At 50.4% G+C, this 19,003-nt stretch overlaps 1 protein-coding gene across 8 annotated transcripts in view; it reads left to right on the top strand.

Annotated features, from left to right (window-relative positions):
• The window catches only part of PAX5 (paired box 5), a gene marked incomplete at both ends in the record, with an annotated part of 141,563 nt that overhangs the window by 37,740 nt on the left and 84,820 nt on the right, over positions 1 to 19,003 (top strand). For all 8 annotated transcript variants that reach the window (XM_082074546.1, XM_082074544.1, XM_082074541.1 and 5 more), the window contains one exon: positions 13,085 to 13,260. In XM_082074546.1, coding sequence (XP_081930672.1) covers positions 13,085 to 13,260 — 176 coding nt within the window. The remainder of the gene's footprint in view (positions 1 to 13,084; positions 13,261 to 19,003) is intronic.

The following is a 19,003-nucleotide window of genomic DNA, read 5'->3' as shown; positions in this document are numbered from 1 at the left end:
ATCCCTGTGTGTGCTGCGAGCACCTCTGGCCCTTCCCAGCCACGCTGGGCTGGATGGGACGCGGGGGACGGAGCCGGGCCAGGGCGAGCACGGTTTTGTGTCTGCTGGCGCTGCCAGGGGATGGTGCCGCAGCCACCGGAGAGGACAGCTGGGCACTGTTGCTGCTGTGAATGGGTCTCGCCCCACCTGCCAAAGGCTGCAGGCTGCTCCCCATGTGCCCTCCCTTCTTCCTCCTCCTCAGTGTGGAACTAGGTGGGTGTCAGAAATGCTGGCAGCGGAATTCCCCTGTGACGGGCACAGTGCAGCAGCAGCGAGGAGGGTGCTGGGGGCAGCGGGTTGCTGCCTCCACCCGTCCCCACCATGGAGCACGTGGCTGCGTCCATATACGCGCTCAGAGGGGCTGAGGCCGGGAGCATTGGTGCACAGGGTTTTGCGGCATATTCCCTTTTCCTGCACAGCATCTCTCAAATGGCGGCTGTGGGAGCCAGGGTGGTGGTAGCAGCATTGTGTCCCCCCAGCTTGAGGAGGATGCTGGGGCTGAGGACACCAGGGGATTCCCCCCTGTCGAGGGTTAAGATTGCGGGGTGACAATAAAACCCTGGCAGATGTATTGGTAACCTCCTCTCCCCCCCCACTTCCCCCTTTTTCTCCCTCCCTCTCCCCCCTTCCCACTCAGGACAGGCGATCGGGAGGGAAAGAAGGACAGAGAGAAGAGAGTTGGAAAAATTAAAGATGTTTTACTAATGCTACTAATAAGAATAGAGAAAATAATACAAAATATACAAAACCAATCTTGAAAGTCTCAGCAACTGCAGAGCCGGCACCCAAAGTCCTGGATTAGACTCTGCAGCCAACCGGAGCTGGATTCAGTCTGTCACTAGGCCTCAGTTCTCAGGGATGAGTAGCAAGGTCCTCTCCTAATGTCAGCCATAAGGAAAAAGGGACGAGATCCTCGTGGTCTCCCACTTTTATATGAAGTATTCACGTGAATGGAATGTTATACACAGTTGGTCAGTTTCTTAGTCACTTGTTTCTCGTCGCCCCTCTCGCGAGATGTTCATCCATGCTTATCAATAAGTTTGCATTCCATTGCTATGTTTACCAAAACATGTGTCTGGTTCTCCAGGAAAGTGCAGTTAATATGAAGGCTTTAGCTGACAGGCAAAATTCACTGAAAGAGAAACTTGTTTTTAACAAAACCAGGACACCCACACAGGGTGGGTGGCAGCCGGGAGGACCCCCGCTGGTGCTGTTCCACCAGGCAGCGGTGGGAGCAGCTGCCAGAGCCCGAGTGCTGTGGCGGGGGTGGACCTGGGGAACCCGCACAGGCGAGACTGGGCATTGCCTCACCACTGTCCCGCCTCTGCTAATGGCAGCAGCTGCCTCCCATGGGATCCAGGAACCACCTCGGTATCTGCTTTAGGAGCTGGTGTGATGGGCCTTCTCCATCGTCCAGCTGTCCGCTGGGAGGAGAACAGAGCACGGGGACACACTGTGCTCCGCTGGTGGATGTGGCACAGCCAGCAGCGATGGCAGCGTGTCCTGCAGCACCGCGGCCCAGCCACTGCGCCGGGGGATGTTTATGTACAAAATGCGGTGGCGAACACAGGCCCAGGGACACTTGGGTTCAGTGCAGGAGAGCGCACCGACGTTCAGGCAGACGGCAAGTGCAGCGGACGGATGGTTGGTGTGCAGAGGCAGTTCTTGGATGTCAGAAGCGAATGGAAATTTTTGAGGTGTAAAAATCTGCATTACACAGATGTGGAGGATATTTAAAAGCTAATTTTGCTTGAATAATCCATGTGGATAAATATATAAAATACTGTGAAACTTGCACTTCCTGTGACTTGTAAAAATCTATAGATGCATGTTATATTATATTTTATAGCGGTGTTTATACTAAGTGTGTAAGCCATTCTGTTGAATGCAATCCAGATATTTCTTTGCTTTGTTGTAAGCATGCACATTTACAGGCTTGAGACCACAGTTCTTGGGTTTGTAAATTAAGCTTTATTTAATTTACGCGCAAGAAAATCTGTAGGTATTAGCAGTTTTCCATGAGTGCTGTTTGTGGATAATTGGATGGAGAGCATGGACTGACACCTCCCACTTGTTGGATGGTGCGCGACATCCCTCTGCAGCCTGCAGGCGCACCGCTGGTGCTGCGAGCTGCATCCTCCGCAGACTTTGCCCCTCTCTCCGTGTGTGGCAAACGCGGCCTCGTCACCAGTTGGTGTCCCGTTTGAAAGTTCTGCTGGGAAAGCGCAGTTCAGGAGGAGCAGCATCGCTGCCGGGAGTGCCTGCCCGAGGAGCTCTGCCATGGTGTTTGGCTGCACGGTGGAACCGTGGTGTGCCAGCGGCCACCCTGCCAGACCGCAGCGCTCCTGGTGCTGCTGAACTGGGGCTTCGGGGTGGGACGTGGGTGAGCTCGTCACCGCTGTCATCCTCTCCGGGTAAGTGTCCCAGATAGTGCTTTGTGAAGTATTCAGGTTGTTAGGTGGAAATGTTGCTGTGCTGTTTTAAGCTTGCATAGAAAGACTAGTTTTGGCTGTTGGCAACCGAGTAGCCTGTATTTTCCTCATTGGCTGTCAGTTCCTGGGAAGGGCAGGGGCTTGTCTGTCTCTGCTGGGGTCACGCAGGCTGATGCTGTTGCAGGTTGTGCAATGGCAGCTGCTCGTGCTGTGCAAACTTCTCGCTGGCTCCCGTGGGTCTGTTCTCTGCGCTGGTGCCCAGGGCTGTTGTACCGAGCGGTCGCTCCTCTTTGCACAGACCCTGCCGGGCTGCATCTGCGTGTCCCACCACTGCTGTTCCTCTGGCTGTCAGATTTCATTCTCCTGGTGATTTTCAGAGCTGTAAATCCTCTCCCAGACACTCATAACCAGAGGCCAGTTTGGTATTTCCAAAGCTACACAGGGCATAATTTCATCATCAACCTGCTTTTGTTCCTGTCGCCCAAGCATACCTGGAAATGATTCTTTGAAAGAAATGACGAAAGGATGTGTTATCGAATGGTATGGAAGTAGGTATAAACTGTGTTAAAATAGCTACAATGAGCTTTTGAGAGCCACTTAAAAACACATGAATTGGGGGTACATGAAATAAAGTGCAGGTCTCCACAGCTTGCTGCTGAACACAGCTTACAAAAACAGATTAGGGAAAGAATCAGTTTCTCAAAATCATTTGTTAATAAACTTGTCATGACTTATTTTATATCTGTAGCTACTGCAGTTATATCTCCCCCTGATATTACAGAAGCCATAGAAATACCAGCCCATAGGCATGTTGTGCAGCATCTGTACATGGAGTCCTGCTGCCCCAGGGCTTGTCCAGGCGCCCACAGCCCCAGGGGGTCGGACGGGCCCACAGAGCATGAGCTGGGCTGGGGCCCCCACTCCATCCTACTGATCCAACTCTGCATGTCCAGATTCCCCACCAAGGTGGGGAATAATCACTGACATTATTGTTGCTGCTTTTTAAACATGAAACTGCAACATAAGAGCAATCACAAACCCCAGAGCAGCTCCACCTGTCCCTTGAGCTGCTGTCCTCATTCTATGAATCTATGAAAAGAGACTGGACAACGTGCTCAGACATACGGTGTGACCTGTGGGGTTGTCCTGTGCAGGCATAGGAGCTGGACTTGATGACCCGTGTGGGTCCGTTCCAGCTCAGGACATTCCATTGTTCTCTGGACGAGCTCTGCCTGGTGTCGGGGCTGGTGGCCGCCCGAGGGTGCTGCCTGGGGCTGGCACACACAGGTCTGAAACGGGCAGGACGGCCCATGCCGTTCAGCAGATTGCTCATCCTGTGGGCTGAGACCCCTCTGGGGTGGGCACGTATGTGGCCAGTGTTGCAGGGAGGATCCAGAGCCCCGGGCACCAGGCTCCCCTGCAGCGCTCGCGGCAGCCGCCGGGCCGCGGAGCATGGCCAGGGCTGCCCGCCGTGCTCTGACCAGCCTGAGGCCCCGCAGCCGCTGGCATCATCCACCTCCCGCCACCAGGGCCGCGTCCTGTGTGTGCAACGCGCGAGCAAACCCATCCTGCTGATGGTCTTGTGGGCGCACAAGCGACCCAGCTCCACTCAGTGGCACTATTTGCACAAGTGTTTGCTCAGATGTGCAGGCTGCCAGGTTCACCAGCGTTCTGGCTGCTGAGGTGCGAGGTCCCACCACACCTTTGCTGACCACTCTGGAGGGAAGTGTGGGGTGGTGGTGACTGCAGGGCTCTCCTAGCACAAATCAGGAGATATATAATAGAATTTCTGTGTGGCTACTGCAGGATTTAAATCACTGTAGGAGGAGATGAGCTGTAATCTCATGGGAAATCTGTTCTGTTAAATAACCCCCCCTTTTTTGGCGATGGCTCTAACCTGCTTTGCAGCTATGGAGTTGCACCCTGGGTGCCACCCTGTGGCTCCAGCTCATACATCATGTGGGTGTGCAGCCTGGCTCCAGCTGGTACGTCAGGGAGGACCACCAGCTGCCCTAGACAGCAGGGACAAACACTCTTACAGTGGAGACGAGCTCTATCTCTTCTCAGCACTAGACCAGAGGTTGCTGGTTGAAGTGCTAATTGCTCTGCTGCTGAGCATTTTAGGAAGACAATGATGCAGCTCCGCTACTTCCATCCTGCTTCTTCCACTTCATGGAGCTGGTGCAGATGCAGCGCTGGGTGTCGGGGGAGCCACTGGCCAGACGTGCTCTGCACAGCTGACGGCGCTGCCAGGAGTGGCACGGTGGGCGTTTGCTGTCGGGAGCCAGGGAGTTGCCACCTGCTTCGCAAAACCAGGCATGGGGTGAGGGGTCCCAGCCTCTGGCTGGGGTGAGGGAGCCGGACCAAGGGGCAGCAGAGCCCGAATGTCCCTTGGCTCCAGCAGCACTGGGTGTGCGGGCGCACAGAGCAGCACGGCGGGGGGCTGGAGGCATGGGGGTGTCCCCGGGCTGGCTCTGCGTTCACACAGTGCCCAGCGTCCAGTGCCGACTGCTGGCCAGCCATGCTGCCGCAGCGGCTGCGCATGTGTCACCCAGGGTGACATTCCCTGGGTCAATGTCACCACGTGCCCATGATGTGCACCGAGGCCAGTTTACAGCTTGTGCTGTACTCAGGGGCTGCAGGGCCACAAAACGGGTATTTTCGCTGCTTGTCCAAGGGGGGACGGTGCGGGGTGGGATGTGGCAGTCACTGACCAGAGGGCACGGGGCTCGGGCCACTCAGGCTCCTTGTGTCCTCGTACCCATCCCACCTCTGAAATGAGTGAAATACCTGCAAAAACACAGTGTGAAGGTAGGAGTGTTCATCAAAAACCTCCGAGCTTTTCCGAGGCGGAGGGAGGACGATGCGCTGCCATCAGCAGATGCAGGTCTCTGTGTCTCCAGGAGGAGCAGAGCTGGTCCAAGTATATCTAACAGGTCAAGCCTTGAAATGAAGAAGCAATAAGCCACTGAAATGGTACTATCACCGAAACATGATTGATCAATTGAATTCTATCAGAGACAGTGGGCAGTGAGATTAACTCAGGCCTGATGGGTTCAATGAGTTAAAGCATGATGTTCATTTCAGCTTCATTTCACCAGTCTTTGCTTGTGAAATTGGTCAATCAATAGAGGTTGAAGATCATATATATATATTGGTGACCATCTTATAGGGAATATAATCTAGTGTAGTCAGCTCCTGACTCCGGCTGCCTTCAGTGGGTAATGGAGACAGAGCAGAGACTCTATCAGTGCCATCGAAATGGCCTGATATCTTCTCCAAATGAAAAGTATTTTTGGATCTCTGATGATTTATCTTTTTTTCCTCTCTTTCTCACTTTGATCTACAACAAAACCCATACCCATCTTCATGAAATATAGTGATTTCTCTTGAAAATATTTGTGCGATGATCAGCTATATACACTTCAAAATATAAAGCTTCTTTTTAGTGACACTGTCCTTTGAAAAAATAAATAACAGTGCTTAGAAAACCCTAAGAGTGTAAACGCAAAGATTCCTCGCAGTGTATGTGGCTCTGAAACTGACACCTAACTGGGAGACTGTGGAGCTGCTGACTGCCACATGCACGCAATCCCAAGAAGGTGGCATGGAAATTCAGTTTATGTTTTAAACAAAGCCTTCCAAATGGTAATTAAAAAAAGTCTTTATCTTCTCTGGACTAATTTACAGGCGTGCTACAAGGAAACAAATCACCTTTTTGCTTCCTGGTAATATTTCATTTGCTTCATAATGTTTTAAATGTGGTGAATAACACCCTTCCTAATTAGCCTGCATTTCCCTATAAGGTGGATTAATTAGGTATGATACCAGGTAATGAAGTTGGACAGTACAAATTAGAGACAGAAACCATGTCCTTAATGAATATGGGCTGTTCATAGTACTAGCTATTTACTTCCTTGATTAACCCTATAAAACCGTGTTGTTTAAAAAAAAAAAATCAGAAGATTCTCTGTTTCTTCAGAAGAGTGTCGCATCAGACCAGTGTACCATGGCGGTGTGCACTTCATGGTATATCATTATTATTAATAACACTGGAAATATTATTCCGATAGAATTTGTGGATGTCACTGATCTCTCAGCTGCTGTCACCTGGCTGAGACACTTCACCGGACCAGGGCAGAGGCTGTCCCGGCTGTTTCCCAGGGACACTTCATAACACAATCATTAAACTGTGTTGTTGCACCTCCCTGAATAGAAAAATACAAGCTGTATTTGATCTCTTGCTTTTTTCTGATGTTAAGCTTTAGGGCTTTCAAACATGCTCTTGTGTTTTCTGAAGATAGATTCTAGGGTCCTTTGTTCTCTTTGTTGTGGCCCATAGTCTTAGAAATGTATAAACAAAACCCTGTCTTAAATTAAATGAGTTAAGTGGTGAGAGTCGCTAAAAATCTTTTTAAGGCGTATTTTACCAATTTCAGATACTGTCCTGCTGTTTCAGAAAAGAAATCATGGATGAGTATTTAACTGTAAAAGTACCCTAAAAAAATTAAATTACTATTTATCAATTTTTTTGAGCTGATGAGTATATTGAGTTGTCACGGATTAGTGTTGAACTGTAAAAGTATCCTTAAAAAAATGAAACTACAGTTTATCAAAATCTTTGATCTGATCTTGCCATTTGCTGAGGTCCCCAGAAAATAATGTCCTCTTAATTAGTGTAGATGCTGTATTTCTGGGTGATAGTCATGCAATTCCTGCAGCCTTTCATCAGTGAGACCGCGCACGGTACCTCTCGGAGGTGGATCTGCTCGGTGCCTGACTCTTCCCAGGCTGTTCAGACTCTGGTCAGACACAGGAAACCGTCACTCGTGTGTGATATTGACACCACGTGAGCCTCAGCTGACTGAGCCGGGTTCTTTAGAACTGCACCCAGCTTTACTTGTGAAACCACAGGTCCTTCTTCTGAGCAAGAAGCAAACAGGGAAGAAGTTGTTCAAAATGAGAAATGATTGCTTTTCCCCGCACACAGAAAGTGGAACTGGGGGGTGTCACTGGGTCTGCCCCAGGCAAAGCCATACCTAACACAGCAAGTCCTCCAGCTGCACACGCTGGATCACACACTGAGGGGTACACTCCTGAGGCGCCCAGATGGTATCTGGATGGGGCTGGATGCTGGAAGGACCTTCATCAGACACGAGGAGGCAGCTGGAGCAGGTCTGGCACCTGCTGGGGCTTCGTGATGGCAGAGCGGCAGGCTCGCTGTCCCTGGGGCATCATGGCAGATCATGATGCACGGGCTGCCGGTGCATCCCTGAGACTGATGGTGCACCCCTGAGGCTGATGGTGCACCCCTGAGGGTCATGGTGCACCCCTGAGGGTGACTGCACACCCCTGAGGCTGATGGCACACCCCTGAGGCTGATGGCACATCCCTGAGGCTGATGGTGCACCCCTGAGGCTGATGGTGCACCCCTGAGGGTCATGGTGCACCCCTGAGGGTGACTGCACACCCCTGAGGCTGATGGCACACCCCTGAGGCTGACGGTGCACCCCTGAGGCTGATGGCACACCCCTGAGGCTGACGGTGCACCCCCGAGGGTGATGGCACACCCCTGAGGCTGATGGTGCACCCCTGAGGGTCATGGTGCACCCCTGAGGGTGATGGCACATCCCTGAGGCTGATGGTGCACCCCTGAGGCTGATGGTGCACCCCTGAGGGTCATGGTGCACCCCTGAGGGTGATGGCACATCCTTGAGGCTGATGGTGCACCCCTGAGGCTGATGGTGCACCCCTGAGGGTCATGGTGCACCCCTGAGGGTGATGGCACATCCCTGAGGCTGATGGTGCACCCCTGAGGCTGATGGTGCACCCCTGAGGGTCATGGTGCACCCCTGAGGGTGATGGCACATCCTTGAGGCTGATGGTGCACCCCTGAGGCTGATGGTGCACCCCTGAGGGTCATGGTGCACCCCTGAGGGTGATGGCACATCCCTGAGGCTGATGGTGCACCCCTGAGGGTCATGGTGCACCCCTGAGGGTCATGGTGCACCCCTGAGGGTGATGGCACATCCTTGAGGCTGATGGTGCACCCCTGAGCCCCAGTGGTTCTGGCCTTGTGCTGGGAGGGAAGTGTGTTGCATCAGAGGTAGTTCAGGATGTTGTGGTCAAATGTCACCATCTTGTCCCATCTATGTAACGTACTAGAGAAAATGCATGAAACATTTGCCTGAGAAGAATGTCCTTTTTTTGCATTAAGAGGAGTATTATATCTGTGCTTTTTATTAGCATTTCTGGAAAGATGCTGCTGGACTGGGAACTAATTGTTTTGCAGAGTAGGTAGGTACACATGTAGTGCTACTGTCAACAAAACATAACCCTCCTAGGTGGATGCATTGATTATATGAAAAATGTTTTTACCACTCCCTGGAGCCTATTCATAAACCAAAGTGTTTCAAACCTGCCAACAGTATTTTAATTATCCAAGATATTCTAGTGTATTCAAACAATGCATAATGCTAATGGTAATTATCTCACATTTATATAATGTCTAGCAGCCAAACACATCCCAAAGACCTTAACGAACTTTTGGGTGTCACGTGCAGCGTACAGAAATTCCTGGACTGGTGTAGTGAAGTGCAGCCCTTCCCTGCAGTTAGTCTGACTGTGGGAGCACAGCGCAAAAGAACGACTATTCCTTCATTTACAGGATGTGGAGAGGGAGTGATATTGAGGGCGAGTGAGTTTTGGGTGTTTCCCAGGCCCCTTTCGCCAAGATGCTGGATCCTCCGGGCAGTGACAGCCGTGCTGGTGGTGCCAGCCCTGCCCCCTCCTCACCAGGTTTTGCCGGCACCAAAACCTGTCCGCGCTGCTCCTGTATCCCAGCCCCATACGCTGTGCTGGGATGCGTGACACAGAGGCTGATCCCACCTCAGGCTGATCCCACCTCAGGCTGATCCCATCTCACAGGCTGATCCCACCTCAGGGGCTGATCCCACCTCAGGCTGATCCCATCCCAGAGGTTGATCCCACCTCAGGCTGATCCCACCTCAGGGGCTGATCCCATCCCAGAGGCTGATCCCACCTCAGGGGCTGATCCCACTTCAGGGGCTGATCCCACCTCAGGCTAATTCTATCCCAGAGGCTGATCCCACCTCAGGCTGATCCCATCCCAGAGGCTGATCCCACCTCACAGGCTGAACCCATCTCACAGGCTGATCCCATCTCACAGGCTGATCCCATCTCAGAGGCTGATCCCACCTCAGGCTGATCCCACCTCAGGGGCTGATCCCATCTCACAGGCTGATCCCATCTCAGGCTCATCCCACCTCAGGCTGATCCCATCCCAGAGGCTGATCCCCTCTCACAGGCTGATCCCATCTCAGGGGCTGATCCCACCTCAGGGGCTGATCCCACCTCAGGCTGATTCGTCTCAGAGGCTGATCCCATCTCACAGGCTGATCCCATCTCACAGGCTGATCCCATCTCAGGGGCTGATTGCCTCTCACAGGCTGATCCCATCTCACAGGCTGATCCCACCTCAGGGGCTGATCCCGTCTCACAGGATGATTCTGTCTCAGAGGCTGATCCCATCTCACAGGCTGATCCCATCTCACAGGCTGATCCCCTCTCACAGGCTGATCCCGTCTCACAGGCTGATCCCCTCTCAGAGGTTGATCCTGTCTTGGAGGCTGATCCCACCTCAGGGGCTGATCTCATCTCACATGCTGATCCCCTCTCACAGGCTGATCGCATCTCAGGGGCTGATCCCCTCTCACAGGCTGATCCCATCTCACAGGCTGATCCCATCTCAGGGGCTGATCCCATCTCAGGGGCTGATCTCATCTCACAGGCTGATCCCCTCTCACAGGCTGAGCCCATCTCAGGGGCTGATCCCATCTCAGAGGCTGTTCCCATATCAGCTCCTCAGGACGGCATTCAGGGACCGCAGCAGACAGAGCCATGGGAATGACGCAGGGAGCAGCCATCCCTGGCTGGTTCTGCAGATGATGCTTGCAGCTCCATGCCAAGTCCTGACCCTCAGCTCAGACCCCTGCAGAGCTCCATCACCATTTCCGTGTGACTCCCTCCCCTGCCACACTGCCCAGTGCTGTGCAGCAAGGCGCCTCATCCTCTGGCTTGCGCCCAGGTCCCTGCGGTGTGGTGTTTGAGGATTTCCCTTGCAGAGGGACATCTGCTGTTCCTCAGATTCCTGGGGATGCTTTGGTGGCAGGTGCCCAGGAGGTCCCCTCCCTCGGCATCCCTGGGAGGAGGGCGGTGGGGGTGGCTCTTGGCCATGTCTCCATCTGTCTCCACCTGTCTCTTGGCCATGTCTCCACCAAACCGCTGCTCTGGAGCTCATGTTGCAGGACGGGTGTGAGCCCAGCTCCGGCACAGTGCTGCTCCCCATCATGACCGAGGCTGCTGGCCAGCTGCCACCTTCGCTGGCTCCTCTCCAAACCTGTTCACCCCCAAAACATCTGGACCAAATGCTCCGTAACACCAGCGCTGCTGGTGGAACGCAGGTCAGCTGCTCTGTATTTGCATACGATGGGTTCTTGTTATACACCTGATCTCTAGGTGTATAAACAGTGCACAAACTGTACCAGCGTCACTAAGAACATTTTCCAGGTCATTCCATGTCTTGGATCATTTAATTCCATTTCATCACCCTCTTTAGACCAAAACTGCATAAAGCTTTACCTTGGATGACAAATGGTGAATAACATTAGTTTAACCTGGAACTTAAAGCCAGCATTTCCGTGCTCCAGAGACAGGGTCTCCCTGGCCTCTTGCTACCATGCAGCTAGCAACCAGAATTTTAATTTTATAAGCCATGGTTGACTAAACCCAGCACCAGGTCTATTAGATATTATTTGATTTAGAATAGTAAAAAAAAAAAAAAAAAAAAAAAAAAAATAATTTAAGATACACTGCTCTCTTGTATCCTTTTGTACTTTTTCCAAGCTCTGTACACGTGTTTATCTATTCAGAGGACAGTTCAGCGTTTTTCTCCTGTGTGGAATGAACTAATCCTTGCATTTTACACAAGCCAACATTGCCCTCTTGATTTAAGTTGCATGATTTTGTTTCAACAGGTAAATATTACATAAAGCCGTTGTTGCCTAAATTGCTGAACTAAAATTTAGAACAAAGTCCCAGCATTGATTGCTAACATGAAATGCCAGTTCAGTCTAAGCAGTTTGTTACAAAGGGTGACCTAGACTGCAAAAGTATTTCTGTGTGTTCTTCCCCTGGTTTGAGAGATCTGTCTTAAAGCCTCCTGGTTTTCTGGATACACAGCACTTCCTGCAACATCCAGCTGTGCGGAAGGACGATCTCGGATCAATGGTCCTTAGTGAAAAATGCCCTCTGCCTGGCATTGCCTGTCAGTGCGTGTCTGGGGACAGAAATGGTGTCCACAGCAGCGGGATGTCTTTACATAGATCTCCTCTGCACTTACCATCAGGACCTGATGCAGAATCTGCCAGGGAAGGTCTGAGTGATGTTGTGCTCTGCAGACTGTGTGGACAGTAAACTACTGCAGCACTTATGAGCGTCCTGTGAACAATGCATTTGAATTCTGCTCCTCGAAACTATCTTGGCAGCAAGATTCTATTTTTAAAACATTTCTTCCCTCTGTCTAGTGCTGTGTTGCCATCTGGAAAAGAAATCTGATATGTACTGTTGTTCTTGGAGTTCCACCTCCTGGAGTCCTGGGAATACTGCAGACCTCAGCTTTCAGTGCATAAAAAAATACACATTTCTAGCATTGACAGGTGAAGGAAAAGTAGAAAACCACTGTGAATCTGCAAAAAGCAAATTGAAACAAGCCCCTGTATTGCACATGTCTTTTTGAACTGCCAATCTAAACATTTCTCAAACTTGTCTCATGGCTTTTCAGCCATGAGCAGTCACTTATGACTTCTGCTAAAAATCTCTGCCAAAGGGGAGAGATGGAAGAACATGTGTCTCGGAGCGCAGGGTTCCGTCACAGCGATAAGTGCAGGAAACCGTCGGTGCGATGGCACTGCGAGCCAGCAGAGCGCGGGCCCAGCCGTGCCCGGGCGCTGCAGCTGCGGCCAGCCCAGGACGTCCCCCTTGCACGGCACCAGGGCCGCCCGGGCGCTGCGGTCGTCGGTGTGGGGTTGTCTGCTGCTGGACAGCGGGTCCTGCTGCCCGAGACGGGACCACCACAGCTCCAGGCTGCCGTGGGTGGAGCTGAGCGCGGTGTGCACGTGCTGCGGGAAGGGGCAGAGTGTCTGGATCCGCTGGAGCTGCCCCCAGCTGACTGTGCCTGACTGGTCATGTACTTACCATCCCGTGTCCTCCTGCATCCAGAACCACCAACCAGACAGGTTCTCAGGTGGTGCAGTAAGAGTGATGTGAGAAAAGACGTGACCATTATAATTTGTCCTGCCTTTAAATTAGGTGTGAAATCCTTTATGGTAAATTGTGTTGAGGGTTGGCTGTAATGGGAGACTGGTCAGAGCATCTTCTGGCAATATGTCTTGCTTGCAGCCTCCTCTCAGAGTCCTCATGGTGTCACCATATGGGTAGCCATATCTATGCGCAGGACAGAATGACACACTCCTCTGTAGATCTCATCGTTGTGATGACTACTTATTCTCTGTCTTCTCTCTCCTCTTTGAAAGGTATTCAGGAATCTCCAGTACCAAATGGCCATTCTCTCCCAGGCAGAGATTTTCTTCGAAAACAGATGCGAGGAGACCTGTTCACCCAGCAGCAGCTAGAAGTACTGGATCGAGTCTTTGAGAGACAACATTACTCCGACATTTTCACAACCAGTGAGCCCATCAAACCAGAGCAGGTACTATTGCAAATGTTCAATATTTTCCTAATATGCTCTCTGCTGGCAGAGGTCTGTTTGCTGGACATCATCAAACACTTCTCAGAGTCTCAGTAGAAAAACACAGAGAAACAGATGTTGTATCAAGCTCTTCAGCCAAGTGCATGCTAGCCATGAAAGACTGAGTATTAAAAAATGAAGGAAAACACTTGTTGTGTAAACATTAACAAGTGTTTGGTTATGAAATTACACCTGCCCTGGACTGGTTACATCAAATGAGTCCTTAAAGAGCATCACAGCTTGTGATGCTTTTGTTACATCGAAAGCAGGTAACAGGAGAAGACTTGCAAAACCCAATGCCTAATTGTGGTTCATAGTTAGCATGATTGTGCACACAAATTAGATTTTTGTATCCAGAAATGGCTTATTAGGCATGTAATTGGCCATTTGCTGAGAGAAACACCCAATTAGCATGTGAAGGTAAATTAGTTGCACCTACAGATTAGCAGTGTGTTTGAGAAGGACTTGGCACTAATTTTTTGGGTAAGTTCCATTTTTGCAATACAGAAGCACATGCAAAAACTGATGAGCTGTGTCTCTCTGTGTTCTTCCTGGACAGCAGTCTTTAATTTAGCTGCTGAGAGGGAGGTAGAAATGGATATATTGCTGTCATCATCAGCATCAGTTTAGCTTGCTACTTAATGATGTATTTGGCCATTGATCTTCAGTGTTCTTAATATTAGATCTGCTTTTTAACAAGGTGGATGGACTTTTCAAGCTGCAGACAAACACTGATTTCCCTTGGAGGAATCCATATGTTTGAAGGCCACTGGAGGTTATCACATGGCAGCCTACAACTATTTTGGCTCCAGTTTAAGGAACATATATTGGTATAAATCTTTTGAAAAGTTACTTACTTATGCTGAAAGTCATATGGTAGAGTAGAAATTTCTCATGCCTTTAAGCTCACATGTGTCACTTTTTATTTAATTCGTAGAGTCAGTTGATTTTCACCAGCTTCTGCTGGTTTTGTGGTTTCCCTGGTTTGTGTTTGCTGAGGAGCTCTGCAGATCTGAACTCAAGCTGGAAAAACATGGGGAAGATGCTCAGGTCAATGTGATTTTTTGAAATGGTCATTAGGGAAGACAGAGGTCGGTGTGTCTGGAAGGTGACATGGCCTTCACGTACCACTAGATGGTGGCTGTCCTGTCCCAACACCTGTGGACCGCCAGCTTTGCAGCTCTGGTCACTCGGAATTTGTGTGGCATTAGCTCTGTCCTCGAGAAACTTTTATACACCTGAAAGAGTCATTGCAAAGTGAGCGGTGATGGAAGAGGATCGTTTCTTTGTTTCTGTGTCCTGAAGTCTCAGAGTCGTGCAGAACTGCAGCTCAGGGGACACAGCCCAGCAGCGCACATTTATCCAGAGATAAATTCTTGCTGGTTTAATAGGAAGAACGGAACGAGGATGCTGCTGAAGCATTATCCCCTTGTCAAACCTGGGGTATCTGGCTGTTGGAGGAGTAGGGATCTCCCTGGGGCCGTGTGAGCAGCTATAACCGGAATGGCTGTGCTGCTAGAGAGTTAAGATTGGACATATGCCCCTATTTGGTTAACGCCCTGCATGCTCTGCGGAGTCAAACTGGTGCTGAGAAATGTGACATTATGATGTACAAAAGGTGCTTAGCAGAACTGACTTGCCTAGGCATTTTTAAGTTTAATTTAACATGGAGCTTGTATTTGTTTGCTTTTATATTGGCTGGAGCATTAACATTTGCTTTTGGAAGGCTGAGTCATGGTTAAGGGCTTGTGGCTGTTTTGGGTTGGCTTCTGCTTTTTGATGATGTGTAAAGTGTAACTTTGGTCACGAACACATGTGATCCATATGATCACTTCTGGTTGGGCAGGATGCAGTATGAACTCCACTGCCTGCCGGAGCAGTCAGGTTTACAGCAAAGCTGCGTTGATACTCAGCCAGAGCGGAGAAGCTGGCTGGATCAGTTAGCAAGGCCAAAGAAATCAATGAGAAAGAAAATACTGAGAGCATCAATGATCTGACGTGGAAAAGCAGAGCTGTCCCTGAAACAGAATGTTGTAGTAAAGCAGGTCTGGCTCTGGCTGCCAGGAGAGCCCCGAGCCCTGCGTGAGGAGCTGAGCTGGCGGGGGACATGTGCAGTCCTGAGCGATTTCTGTAGAGGGAAATAGGAAAAAGATGCTTCTCCCCCTAGAGACGAGGTGTGGGGAGAATTCTGCTGACCCACTGTTTATCTGTTTTATTAGAAACATGGTCCAGGAGCAGCCAGCTCAATATCACCAATTTTACGTGGGCACAAAAAGCTGTTGATGTCCCTGTGCTGTTCAGCTGAGAGAGCTCCAGGTATTTTAGTAGAAGAACTGCTGTCTTTAGACAAGGAAGTTCCTTGTTCTCTCTGCTTTGAGGCTCCTCTTGAAGTTGTCCCCCTTGTTCGTTGGCAGCCTCAGCACACTTGGTCCCCAGCTGGATGCTGCCTCCCGCTGCCTAAAGTCCTCCTGCTGCATTTTCTGGGCAGAAGCTGGGCTTGCCTATTGGAAAGGGTGCACGGTCTCACACACAGGTCAATGTGTTGATGGACTGTGTGGGAGTGCTTGCTCACCGCTGCCAAAGCTTTACGTTGAGCTCTTCCAGCTCATTTCCTTTACTTTCCATCCTAAATGTTTCCCTCAGTTCACCTGTATAAAATGGAGACTCATGAGTTATTTCTCACCTCAAAATATGTTGTGCTTTTGACAAGCATCATCTGAGTTTTCATATCTGCTGTAAGCTCTGCCTTCTATAGAGAGACCCACCAGGGAACAAACACCTGTCTTTGGGGAAGGGCTCACACAATGCTGAGAGAGAAGGAAGGTAGCCACTGGACAGTGACGGGAAGATAAAATGTCAGCGGTGCTTCGTTAATAAACAGTGCCCATCGCATGCGCTGGGTGAGGCAACGATCCCGCTGTGGGTTCATGTAATTGAAGACGGTGTCTGGCTGTGTGCGTTGGGGGTATAAGCAAGGGATCTCCTGCTATGTGCCTCATTTTGTGACTCGACAGCGGCAGCACAGCTGCGTGTGCGTAGGTGTGTGCTCTGCAGCACAGGCGTGCGACACCTGCACATGTACACCATGGGAAATGTCCAACAGCAGGGGAAGTCCAGCAGCTGGGAAGCCTGAGCGCGGATGGTGCAAATGGAGTCAAGTCCTCTTGTGCCTGTATGTTATGGGGGAGTAACCGAGGCATAAAGTCAGTACTCTAGAAGCACACTGGCCCGCCTGCCCCCTGACAGAAACCTGCTATAAACATGAATTAATGTACAAAAAGAATGCTTTTCCCTCACGTTTGTGCCCTTTTGAGCTCATGTTTTAAAAGCAACCTGTGATCGATTTACACTGGCTGCAAATGTTCATGGAAAAACGATTTCATGTATTTCTGGGCACGGATTTTGAAATGCACGCAGTAGTGTGGTTGCAACAGCACCATCGCGCTGCCATTCTGCCCGTGGCTGCTGCCACCAGCACCGTGCAGCACTTTCATGGGCTTGGCAGGGCCCACAGTTAAACGTCACGGAATCCTGAGGTCTCGGAGGAGGAAAGCCTTCACAGCACCTGCCACCGGGAGCGCAGCAGCTCCTGCTCTCCTCTCTGCGCCCCGTGCTGTGTGTGGGCATCCTGCTGCTCCCCGCTGCACGGGCTCTGCGGTGCGGCCCCGGCCCATGGGCCGTGCTGCTGGTGCTGCTTGCGCAGCCGACACCCAGACTTGCCCGGGTGCCCAGCCACGCTCCCCGCCTGCCCTGGGGCTGTGCAAACCCGCCGCTCATGTTCACTACACCGACTTTCTCCAGAATGCTCACCCATGTTCCTGCGCACAGAGCCGCAGCACTGGCCAGTGCAATTTTGCAGTGCCCAGTCCACGAGGAGCATCCAGCTGGGGGTACTGGGTGCTGGCCGTACCCGGCACCCCCTCTGCATGGCCGATTGTCCACTGGTGGCTTCCCACAATTCCTGCTCGAGATGTGGAGGAGCTCTGCCTGCTCTGCCTCCGCTTCCTGGGGAAGAGGTACAGGGCTGGTGGGCCCTGTGGCACCGACATGTGAAACGTCAACTCACATGCACTTGCCAGCTGAAGTGTGGACAAGAGATGTTCCTGGAGATCCAGGCCTGGGAAACAGCCATGTAGGGCTGCACGGGGCAGGAGGCAAGCCTGGGGCTCACAAACAGATCTGCTTTTGGTGGCGGTGAGAGCAGGATTAGTGTTTCTACAGGGCAAAACTGGGATGAAGAATACACAGCTGGATCAGCTTGACAGGAAAGGCAGTGCATTAATTTCCTCAGAATAAAGAAGATAATTATCTATGCTGGATTTCTGTTCACAACAGAAATGGATTCTCTTGTATTTCCAGCTCCACACATGGGTCCAATCGAATACTCGTTGAAGCCAAGAGGAATATTTCTATTGACTTCAATAGACTTTAGATCAGGGCCATAATGAGGCATAACTTGATGTGACCAGATTCAGCACTCTGTAGGTCACTGACTTAGAAGAGAACTGTTTGCCACTAATAGCAGATAATTCCCAGGCACTTGCTGATGCTTTCCCTTTGCTTTCAGCTGGAACTAAACCACGTATCAGTTCTTGGATTAGTTTCTGGATAAAATGGGCTTATTTTATGGGTATATTCTGGGTTCAGGTTGAAGCCAGCAACCTGGCAAAGGTATACTAATATATTTATTTATGATATGCAGTGTAGGTAAGTCTGGATCTGGAAGAACGCACAGGCAGATGAAATTTGGATAACTAATGAACCTGAAAATATTACTGATAAATTGAAAAAATGGAAAAATTGCACAAAGTTAGAAACTGATTACCCTCTGTTTTGGAGAGAGTTGTGATGAAGTTCTCTGAGCTCACCAAGAGAGGGGTGTGAGTCCTTTCAAAAATCTTCAAGTTGTACTTTGTGTCCAAGTATCTGCCAACATTCCCCTCTCATTCCCTTGAAAGTGGAATCTGTCTTTTTCACTGTAAGGAGCTCTGTTGGAAGGTGTGTTTGTAGGACGGTCCTCCTTACAATGCTAGGCTTTCATCTTCAGGAGTAACAGGGAGAGCCCAAGATAAAGCCAGAAAGTATGACCCGTCTCTGTGTTTTATGTGTGACTCAGTCACTCTCCAAGTGCAATTACTGGAGAAGCAGAAGGAAGGAATGAACCATACACTTGGTCCTGGTCCCTGCAGTGTGGACAATAGATTTTTTCCTGAGGGACACCTTTGGGTGGACAGAGGATGCAGAGGATCTTCTTAAAATACCCTGAGACTTGCACTGAGAAATGCAGAGCTAATATTTACTTGTATTTTCCCAAAACTTTATGTTGTCCGGTAGCAGTGAGAACTCATGGCTACGTTTGAATGTGCAGAATAAAAGCTTTTCTTGATCTGCCACCTGCAGACGTGATTTGAGCATTTAAATGCAAGCTCTTACTCATAGCTCGTGTGACACATCGTGTAAATAAAGAGTGAATTAAAAAGGGAAAAAAAACAACTGCACATGGCTTGAAAAATGGACACAAATGCTAAAACTGAGGAAAAAAAGAAAAAATTGAAAGGAACAGAGGAATTCAGGATGGATCTGCCAGCTCTGCAGACACCTCTGCAGGGCCGGCGGCAGCGGGACGGACAGAGCTGCTTGTTATGGGACAGGGCTGCTTGTTATGGGACAAAGCTGCCTGTCTGGGGACTGGGCTGTCTGTTTT

Source organism: Streptopelia decaocto (assembly GCF_964273445.1).
Source record: "Streptopelia decaocto genome assembly, chromosome: Z".
NCBI lineage: Eukaryota > Metazoa > Chordata > Aves > Columbiformes > Columbidae > Streptopelia > Streptopelia decaocto.
Note: the sequence above shows the minus strand (reverse complement) of the source record. Positions and strands in the feature narration are given on the sequence as shown.